At 39.4% G+C, this 11,107-nt stretch overlaps 1 protein-coding gene across 1 annotated transcript; it reads left to right on the top strand.

Moving 5' to 3' along the window:
* The first annotated feature begins 379 nt into the window (after positions 1–379).
* On the top strand, positions 380–9,078 carry LOC136561226 (dipeptidase 2-like). The gene is made up of 9 exons (XM_066557432.1): positions 380–450; positions 952–1,055; positions 1,374–1,515; positions 1,962–2,031; positions 2,520–2,696; positions 3,201–3,288; positions 3,877–3,952; positions 5,587–5,722; positions 6,965–9,078. Exons 1-9 carry the CDS (start codon positions 437–439, stop codon positions 7,148–7,150), a joined length of 993 nt encoding a protein of 330 aa, XP_066413529.1. The 5' UTR covers positions 380–436; the 3' UTR covers positions 7,151–9,078.
* Positions 9,079–11,107: the final 2,029 nt, after the last annotated feature.

Raw genomic sequence — 11,107 nt, 5'->3', positions numbered from 1 at the left:
TGAATGTCCCCTGCCTTCCTTCTTCTCCCAAATATTATATGCTGAGCATATGGTCTGGAATGTCCTTTGGCCAGCTGGGGTCATCTGTTTCAGCTGTGTCCACTCCCAATTTATTGTACAGCCCCAAGCTGATCACTGGTGGAATGGGGGGAGAAGCAGAAAAGGCAGAAAAGAAGAGAGACTTTTAGGCATCTATTGCTGGAAGGATTATTGGCAATTAATGTTCTAAGGGACTCCAAACAGTGGAAGAAATTACACTTGGGTTAGAAAGGGAACGACTTATTTCTATCACAAGCCCTGTTTTTTTTTTTTTTCCATTCTAGCCACAATGACTTTGTACTGCAGCTGAGAATACTTTACCAAAATAAAATCAGTGGAGTCAACTTAAGAGACCTCAACAGGACCCACACAAACCTTGCAAAACTTCAGGCTGGTTATGTGGGAGCTCAGGTATGTACTGCTGTAGTGGTGGGGCTCAGAACATATTTCTACATTTGCTTCCTTCCTAGCCCTGATTTTGGTTCTTTATGTTGAAAAAGAAAAAAATAATAGAACTGAAAAGCCACAGACACTCACGAAAGTTGTGTTTCAAAAGTTTGGGTTTTATAATTCAGGTACTCTTAGTCAAAACAGCAGCATATGTATTGTGATATATAAATTAAAGGAAGCTTATACCTGCTTTCCTGCATGTACTGTGGAGTAGCTGAGTGTATCAGGAGGCCTTAATTTGGAGTGGGTGCTTTTTTGTCTGGAGTGGGTACTTTTGCCTTGCAATCTAACTCTTTCTTCAGAGTAAAAGCTGTAGTGGCAACTCCCTTGTTAACTGCAGGAAGTTATTTTGGTCTGTGCTCCTGAACTATGAGCAAATGAAAGTTTCCAAGTCAAAAGACAAGTTACCTGGTTCACCTGTCAATGTCTCTTTCAGTTTTGGTCAGTGTATGTTCTTTGCAGCGCTCAGAACAAGGATGCTGTGCGCCTGACCTTAGAGCAAATTGATGTTGTCAAGAGGATGTGTAACAGCTACGAAGAGCTGGAACTTGTGATGACTTCCCAAGGTGAAGCTCCTTCTTGTAAAGGAATTTTTTAAAATGTGATTGCAGGAGGTGTGTTCAGAGAGACGCAAGCAGACAAGTTGTCCTGCTTTAAAGAGTAACTTCAACATTCCCTCTGAACCACAGCCATTGACTGTGCACACCCCTGGTCCATTACAGTCATGAAAAAATTTGCCATATAAACATGTACTCTGTAAGCTCAATTCCATGAAAATGTCTTTATTATTGACTGCAATTTACACAGACATTTGCTGCTTGGTACTGCTGGCTTCTTATCTGTCATGGAATTACTTTGGAATCATCTCCCTCTGTGTTTTCCAGGTATCTCTGACAGTAGAAGGATTGCATGTTTGATTGGAATAGAAGGTGGCCATTCCATTGACAGCAGCCTGGCAGCACTGAGGATGTACTATGACTTGGGTGTTCGTTACATGACTCTAACACACACCTGCAACACTCCTTGGTAACTATTGTGCATATTTTTGTGTGACTGTCTAATGCAAAAGAGTGGCAGCTGCATGATGGGAGAACTATGGATTCAGACATAAACTTATCCTGTGAAAGACTTTGAACCAATTCAAGGTGATAGGGTTTGGGGATAAATAGTTTTCTATGTATACGGTGGGAGACTACATCCATTATGTAGTGCTTATTATGATCATAACTCAGGCACTTGACACTCTGTCTTAAATTCCTTCACAAAAATCAACATTAGTGAACCTCAAAGCAGTTATGAACATAAAAAGCACCGCCTGAACAAGATTCCTATTATGTAGCTCATTATCCCCACATTTGTGGGGCTATGTGACATTGTAATTTTTCTCTTGTGTAGCGCAAGAGTTCTCAGCTGCTGATACTGTATTCTCCAGAATAATAAAATGTTTCTTCTCCCTCACTCCCCTTTTTAAGGTCTGAATCATCATCTAAAGGAATACACAACTTTTATCCTAGTGTTATTGGTCTGACTGCATTTGGCCAAGTAAGGATCTCTTTCAAATGCTAATCGGGGCAATCTGTCATGCAACTAACAACTTCTGGCCTTATCTTCTCAAAAGCAAACTGACATCAAAAATTAATTACTGGAAGTTCTTGATAGTTAGGAGGTGACCAGGATTTAGTCAAACCAAATTCCCTGTGATGCTTCTTAGGGTAAAAGAAGTGTTAGATTTAATTACAATTGTTTAAATACAGATTAGATGTATGAATTCATATGTGCAAGCAGTAAGATGTGAATAACACTTCCAATGACTTATTTTAGATTGATTAAGTTTTCTAAGTTTTGAGCAAGCTGGCTAATTTTGAGTGAATAAATCACTAATGAATCAATAGGTACCTAGCAACCAATACAGGCACAGCATGTTTGTGACTAGCTGACAACTGCAGAATTAATCTGTTTCCATATACCAGCCGATCAGCTTCCTTTCAGGAAACTTAATACTGACACTGTTGTCTGTACATCTGTTTTAGGAAGTGGTAAAGGAGATGAATCGCCTGGGTATGCTGATAGATTTATCTCACACCTCATACTCCACTGTAAAAGCTGCACTCAACATCTCAAAAGCACCAGTAATTCTCAGCCACTCGGCAGCATTTTCTGTTTGTAAACACTCAAGAAATGTTCCTGATGATATCCTCCAACAACTGGTGAGTGATATGTTCTTGGGTTTGTTTTTGGAGGAAGGAATTTGTTGGCTTTACTTCTCGGGGGTTTTGTTTTTTCGTTTTAATGGCAATGTTTGCATGGGCTGCAGCAAACGTGCATTCAAATCATGATGTTTACTTTCCACCTCCTCATCCCTGAATTTGATTTAGAAGCAGATCCTTGAGCAGCAGCTTACAATTGCTTCTGAGGCATTTTCTTTGGGTTCTGTTTAGCCTTTGACTACAAAAATGAAGTGTTTGCAAATACTTTGAAATTCCGGTTGTTTGTTTGATGTAGTCACTGCACTTCTGCTGATTCTGCCTACATGAAAGTAAAATGAACCCAGGGGAAAGGACAGAGAGGCAAAGCCTTGTGTTGCCTTCTGAACTTTGACTTAGTGTTGCTGTTCTCACTGGTGGATGGGTGTAGAAGATTCTACATAAGATGCCCACGAAGTTTGCAGGGCACAAGTGTTCACGCATCACCTGTCTCTTTATATCTTTCAGAAAAAGAACAAGGGAATTATCATGGTGACTTTCAATGCAGATGTACTGGCCTGTGGCAGAAAAGTTGTTAATATTTCTACCCTTGCAGGTTTGATGTTTGCATACTTTAGTTTTTATGGGTTCTACAAATTTGTATAAATTCTGTGAATATCCTGGGGCATGCATCGTTTTCAAGGCTGTGTAAATTACACTGCTTGTTTATTCCATCCACACCTTAGCCCAGCTCTAGGTACTTTCTGAGCTAATACTCATTAAACAATAACAAGAGGTACAAGATGTGTGTGTAGCTGGAGGACACGATGCTCACAAACAGAGCCAGCAACCATTAATCCCAAAGTAGTTGTTACTTTCTGGAAAGCACCTTAAGCCTATGTAATTAAGAGTGGGAAGCATAGCTGTGTAATGGATAATGAAAATTCTATTGGTATAATTGGGCTGCTTGTTAGGAATGAATGCCTTGTGATGATCAGGTCTCTTTCCTCATTTGCATTTCATCAGTGTAGCTGTTATTTTGAAGGTTGCTGCCTGATGGGGTGTCTTTGGACTTTTTAAAAAAGGATTTGATCAAGAACCCACGATTAAGGAGAGCTGTTACCCAGTGCCAATATATGTGAACTGTAATATTTCTTTTTTTGCTAGGTGCTTAGATGTTTTTTTCCTTGATATTTTCTTTCAGATCATTTTGACCATATAAAGAAAATTGCAGGCTCAGAATCAATAGGAATTGGTGCTGACTATGATGGAGTGGAACGGTGAGTAAAGTTGTACAAACGTTGACATCTGCTCCTTAAATTATGTGGGTTTTGGTTCATTTAAGGGTAAAAAAGAAGGCAGACTAAAAAAAAAAGTGGTATCAGATTGTCTTGTAATGAGCACTAACCAAAGTTTTATCAAAGAGGGGCACAATAATTCTTTTTTAGAACTGCATGAAGCAGTGCTACAGATGGATCCTCATGCCCTCTGAACTCTGAAGCCATGTGTTCTAGGTGGTGATTTGGGCACACAAAACCAGTGATAGAGGCTGTTTTTCTCCAAAAGCCACTGACGAATGGCAGAAAAGCTGCCTCAACCTTTATATGGTAAATGGTTCAGTCTAGAGAGAAGCTGCAAAACTCTTTCCTCCACTCTCCTTGGGGAAAGCCCAAAGAGTTTGGTGCTAGGAAACCACTCCTGCTTTTGGGAAGTGTTTGAAGCAAGCAGAGAGAGCCTGGTGAGCAGCCTACCACAAAACCTCTCCTCACTCCTGGACCACTGCACTTACAGCTCAGGAAACAAATGCAGATTGGGTGGCATTTGCTGCTGTAACCTTAAACTTTTTTTTATTTTTATCTTTCTGTTAAATCATTACCTCCTTTTTCTTTTTTCTTTTTCTCCTGGAGTCAGGCCTGCTTGGGAATGAAAGTCAGAGTCAGGCCCTCATCTGTAAAGTACAAACACAAACCTGTTGTGTCAGCTGCCATGATATCATAGCTCTGAAATGGTTATGTTCAAAATGAAAACACAGTTTGCAACAAAAAGACACATTTTATCATGACTTTCTCAGAGACCATCAGTTAAATTGGTGGTAGAGTTGCTAAGGTCCTAATTCCTGCTAGTACTGCCACAGATTTTTTGAGATATGCTTATCACCAGACCTTCATGGGACAGAAGAGTAACAGAAATGTTAGTTGTCTCAAAGCAAAACATCAAAGTCTCATGGAAATACAATTTAAAAGAGCTGTTTGATGCAAGTTTTGCAGCCTTTTTACTTCTAAATTCTTTTTATTCTGACAAGAATTAGCACAAGCCATAGATCAGTTTTGCCTTTTTGTAATTTCTTCAGTAGAGGGCTCTGAATAGGTTTCTTTCCACTGCCTAAACAATTGGCTTAATTCAAACTAATATTATTATTCTAATTGGGGTATGTTTTTGTAAATAGTTTGTAAACAACAGAGTTCACAAAATTGTCTGCAACTCCAGAGCTCGTCATGTGTTTGTAGGTTTCCTTTTGTTCTCAGTTACACGAGTGGATTGCCCCAACTTCATCTGTGATCCAGCTGTTTCCTCTTGCTCTGAAGTTTTGATGGAAAGTGTGGATTACCATATACATGAATTTCTGGTTATTTTTTCCCCTTTTGTTCTTATATCCTCCTATGCTCTCATTTTGCCTCTATAGAAGTGCATCTTCATTCCAGTTGTGTTCTGTTTATTGGGTCCTATGTGAAGAAAAACATTTTTGCTGTGTCCCAGTCCTGTTTCTGTTTGTCAGCTGAATTCCCAGAGGAAGAATTGGGTCCAAAGTCAGCTCACTTCAAAAGTCAATATGTGCAAAAGACTTATTAAAATCCTTTTTCTCCAATTTGTCAGTGATGTGTGTTGAATGTTCTTGTGTGATTCTTGCCAACAGCTTTCCTGAGGGATTGGAAGATGTCTCTAAATACCCTTCTTTGATAGAGGAACTTCTTAGAAGAGGATGGAATGAAACTGAACTGAAAGGAGTCTTAAGAGAGAACTTTCTCCGTGTCTTCAGGGAAGTAGAAAATGTAAGATTAAAATCCAAACTGAATCTTGATCCTTACCAAGAGGGAAAGATGAACTATTGGTGTTTTGTTGCGTATTTTTGGGTGGGTTTTTTTCTTTGGTTTTTTTCCCCATTTTATGTGTTTTGTTTTGGAGAGGTTTTTTTGTTCAATGAGAGAGGGAATGTAAGCAACTAATTCAGTAAATCCAAATGCTGGGAAAGAAACCAAGATGGCAAGAGAGCGTTAGCAGCATAAAGGAAAACGAGAGAGAGCAGACAAAGCTCTTTGCAAGTTTTTCTCTCTGCAGTAATCTGATAAACACACATCAGTGACTTCTAAATGGAATCACTTCATGGTTTGGAGAAGCTGTGGATGTACCAGCATCACAGTCTGGCTGTGTTCGCTGGGGCAGCAAGGAATGTTGACTCCTACAAATCAATTTAATTCTTGTCATGGGATTGGGCTGCTGTTCAAAAGGCTTCTGCCATGGCCATGCCACTAACAAGCCATAAACATAACAACTAAATCTCAATGAGCTTTAAGTATAAATTGTAAATTTTAATCCAGAAGGATGAGGGAGGGCAGGAGGGAAGGAGACTGGATAAGTGTAGGGCCCCCTCAATGGTAACTTTTACAAATGCCTCTGCTGAAACTTCCAGACTGCTTGCCTCCTACTTTTATTGACAGGGATAGGTAAGTAGATATTACACACAAAGCCTTATAGACAACAGATATTTCACAGTGACCTTTCTTCCACTTGTCTTTTTCGGGCATGTTGGATGAACTCAAATTAGTGAAATTTGAATTATTCCAGTTAACCTGCCAAAAAATCTCCATAATGCTGACCTCATTGTGTGGCAGACTGACATTATGAAGAGGCTCAAATTGACACTCTTAACCTATCTGTGGGATTTAGTAATGTTTTTCCCTTCTAAATTAGAGATGTTGAAGTTCTGTCTTGAGAGTGAGAAGCTCTTGAGAGCTCCTTTCAGGGAAGAAAGTTCATGAGTTTGTTTTCTCCATATGTGGAGAGAGCCAAGAGTAAGAGCAGCCAGACCTGTGACTCTTGCCTGTAATGTGCTGAATTCTGGGAAGTGCTTCATAGGAATGCAAACAGCAGAATAATGATATTGATTTCCTCACACTCAGATGTTGGTTTTGCAAGCTTGAGTTGGGTAAATAGCATTGAATTTGCTAGCTGCATAAAGCTTTTTGCTGTTGTGCCAGTCTGGCTTTCAGGGACAACCTTTTGAATTTTTGTAGGTGCGGAACACTTTTGAAGTCATGGGCGTAGGTGAAAGTGAAATTCTGCAAGAAGCAAAACATTCCTGTCGCCTAGACCTACGTAAGCCTCGGCCTCAGCCATCCAAGTCCTTTGGATTTCCTTCTGTGGCACAACCTATCAGTCTGACACTTGTATCATCTTTAATGCTGTATTTTGTATCATAAGATTATGGAGCCTAGAGAGATTTTTTGAATACTCTGCAATGCAGCTACTTATCTTTCTGTGATTTGTTAGCAGAAGACTATAATAAATTTTAAGCACGATTTCTATAAATTCATCTGCATATTAGAAAAGTCATGTAAATTATAAATGATGTAGCAAAAGTGTTTAGAATTTCAACTGATAAATTCTGTATCACCTTGGCTGGACCAGGACCAACATTGTTAACGGAAAATATTCACATTTAAAGAATAAATTCTGTAATACTCAATGCATGGTTTTGGTACTCATATTGTGGAATAAAGACTGGAGTCCAGAACCAGCAGTTTCACACAGGAACTAGAGATTATGATTAAGACATCTGTGCCAAGTAGTTTTCAAATATTGCGTCTTGCCAAGTAGTTTTCAAATATTGCTTCTTGTTAAATCATACAACTTCCATCGATATTTGATGGCTTACCCAGAGAAGACCATCCCCTGCCATATGGAGAAAAGTGCTTTTTTGGTTTGCTTGGGGTTTTCTTTTGTTTTTTAAGATGACAAGCCTATTCCAGCTTGAACTGCATGCCTACAACTAGCTTTAGAGACCCATCCTGCAGTACTAAACTCCTGTTCTTGAACCCTGACCAGGACAGTGGGCAACTGGACAATTACTGAAGGGTAGAGGCAGATCTCTTACATTCAGGTACAGGCAATGCTGTAGATACTTTTCTATAATTTGAGGAGAACTGTTTGCAGCATTTTCATGATGATGGGAACAAGAACAAGTCAGAATAAAGCAGGAATTCTGGCTAGTAAGAGGGTTGTAGAAATCTTTTTGACATTTAAACAATTATCTTTATCAATAACATGTTTTATTACTTCATTTCTATTCTAGCTGGCTAAAATCAGACCATGGTCAGTGGATTCATAGACATGAGATTAGACAGAGATGTTTTTATTTTAAATCTGCTGTTTTGGCCTTTGGAATATGTTTTGAAATACACAAGCTTTGTGGGGATAGAAGCTCCTGTTGCAGAGAAGAACATATGTTGAAATAGGCCTGCTCTTCTTAGGCTCAAAACTGACATTTTAGTCAAATATACTGAGATTTATTATGAAATTATAAGATGGCAGCACCACATCTTTGTATGGTCAGTGCTTGCTGGCAAATGCTTTCCCATGATACTTGCTGTTAATGGTGATTTTATGATACCAATTTTTATTTACTGATATGACATCTACAGAATTTAGACTTGGTGTGGAATAAAAGCCCTGTAATTGATCTAAGGAAAGTATTTGTAAACACACAAAGTATTTAACAACAAGAGAAGGCTGAGCATGAACAGGATGAAAAAACAGCACATTAGTTTTTTTCTAGAGGAATTCAAGACTGTTCCTACCATCCATTTCTATACTCTGTGTACAAGTAGGGTTTATGGAAGGACCCTGTTCTTTTATAGTGTCAAAATTAAGTTTAATTAATTTTTTTGATAAGATGGTCTCCTCGATAATTATATTCTAATTATACTTCTGTACATTACTAAATTCTTTACAAATAATGGGAAACAATCTAGCTGCACAGAAGCCAACTTTAAAAGAATAGTTTCTCAATAAATACTGATCCTGGATATTCATGTAGAAAGGGGAATTACTGATTCAGAAGTTTGGCCTCCCTGATATTGCTTGACAGTAATGAGAACACGTTTTACTGGTAAAACGATTAATTCAATATGGCAAACATTTAATTCCCATCAGTACTTCTTCTAATAGGTTCATAAGCCATTGGAAAACTTCCATACATGGTCTATTTTCTCAGAACTAGGGCTCTGATATTTGCTTCATTACACAAAATGTAAGATGTTTCTTTATTCTTTCCAGCAGTTTTGTTTATACCCTGTTGTCACTTTACTGCCTGCTAATTTTTACTTTTTTACCTTCCCATACTACAGCATAGACTAAATATATATATTCTGTTTCTTAAAGATACATAAAATACTTTACTATGACTTCGTATCTATAATGTATTGCACTTGTTTGTTGACTGTGCAACGAGTAATTTCTAACCTTGTGACAAAACAGAGACATGAAATTTCAATAAAATATTGTTTAAAATTGTGTAAGGATACTGGTGTAATCTCACAAAACAGTGTAGATGTTCAGAGGCCCATGAGACCCTGAAAGAACCTCACACCCCTGTGGCAGAAAGAAGACCAGAGTAACATGAGGACTCTGGGTGATAACAAAGGGAAGGGTTGCCCTTCAAGCCCCTGCTTGAAATCCAAGTAGGTTTAATCCTGGATGTAGGCAGTCAGCCTCATCTAAATTCAGATCCTGCTAAACCCATCCCAGCAAGTGCCCCTGGGAAGGGATGAGTCACTGCAGTGAGTCCATGAGGACAGTGGTACCTGCAGCAAATCCCTGCTCCAGCTGTCAAGGCACAGAGAACAAGGCAAAAGGGGAACCAGGCAGGGTTCCTGCATCAGGGTTAGGACAACCTCTGCCTCACAGCACTTCTCACACATTTCTGATCTGAAAGTCCCTTTTCCATTATCAGTTACAATGTTAATTCAGAATGCTTCAAACAAACTGCTTGTGAGAAACAAAATCAGAAGGCAAACCCAACACTGACTATCCATGTTATCTAGCTTATTTAATATCTGCAGCTAATTTATTTTTCTTAAATGATCAAAACCACACAACTTGAAGCATGGTAGGAAGGCATCTAATTAGAAATTAATTTCAAAAGTAAAACCATATAAGGTGCAGCTGTGACTGCTCTCAGAAAAACTAGCCACCCTTCACTCTGGTGCCAGTGTCTCCAGCCCTGAGAACAACTTGTAGTCTTCACAACTTTGCATTTGTAACAACTCAAGCACAAAATGATTGTACTCTGTTTTCTGCCTCCCAATGGGAGGATGATTCATGCTGCAATTGAATGCCTTTGCCCTGCCCCAATTAATAACAGTCATTTGCATTGGTAATTCGAATGCATTCAAGTTCAGCTGACAGATTCTATTATGGCTGCTGGTATCAGTGAAGTACCAGATGTAATTGAGATGCAAACTTTGTAATAAGCTCTGTTGGCTGCCAAATGAAGGAATGCAAGTCATGACTTATCTCTTCTAAACAATGAGTTGTGCTAACATGAATTCTGAAAATATTTATTAGTATTTCTGTAAATCTCAAAATCTATGTACTATGAAGCACCTTAGGCTGATTTTCAAAAGACCCAAAATTGAAGTCATCTTGAACAATCAAAGGCTCATGCTTTTACATATGTGATATGAGCAGCCAAGAACTACAGGGATAATATTGATGCAGACTATTGATTTGGTTCTAAAAGGCTGGTGCCAGGCCCTTCCCCCAGTACTATCCTTTTCCTGACTAATGGACTGTAGCATTCACTGAAATAAATAACTTCACTTCTGAGTTGTCCCATCTGGGCAAGTGGTGGTGCTAGAAACCAAACCTCCAAAGTCTGCTGCAGGTCTGACACACATGACAGTTCTGTCACCTAAATCTGAGCAGTTCAGCTCCTGTACCAAACTTCCACCCAGCAGGTGACTTGTCTGGGCCATGCAAGGACTCCTGCATGTTTTACATTGGATACAAACTATTCAGCTCTGCTGAACACCTACATTCCTCCTTGCATGTCATTGGGTTGCTCAAGCAACATGCCAGCATATTTCTGTTTCCAGGTCACCAAACACTGTGCCTATATGCACATAACCACCTATATGCATATGAGCTTATTAACTGATTTTGATTTTACACCAAAGGTTCAGTGAGCATCTGCCCCACAGAACCAACTTTGCCAAGCCAGCTGTTGCTGCTGTGGGGTGAGGAGCAGTGCCCCAGCAGCTCATGCCAGAGCCAGCTGTGCCTGCTGCCCTGCTGTCCCTGGCTGCAGGTTGTGTCCCCATTCCTGGAGGGAGCACTGGTGTTTGTCTAAGCTGGTTCAGTGAGCTGCTCTTGCAGAA

Source organism: Molothrus aeneus, chromosome 11 (genome assembly GCF_037042795.1).
Source record: "Molothrus aeneus isolate 106 chromosome 11, BPBGC_Maene_1.0, whole genome shotgun sequence".
Taxonomy (NCBI): Eukaryota; Metazoa; Chordata; class Aves; order Passeriformes; family Icteridae; genus Molothrus; species Molothrus aeneus.
This window is presented reverse-complemented; position numbering and strand designations above follow the sequence as displayed.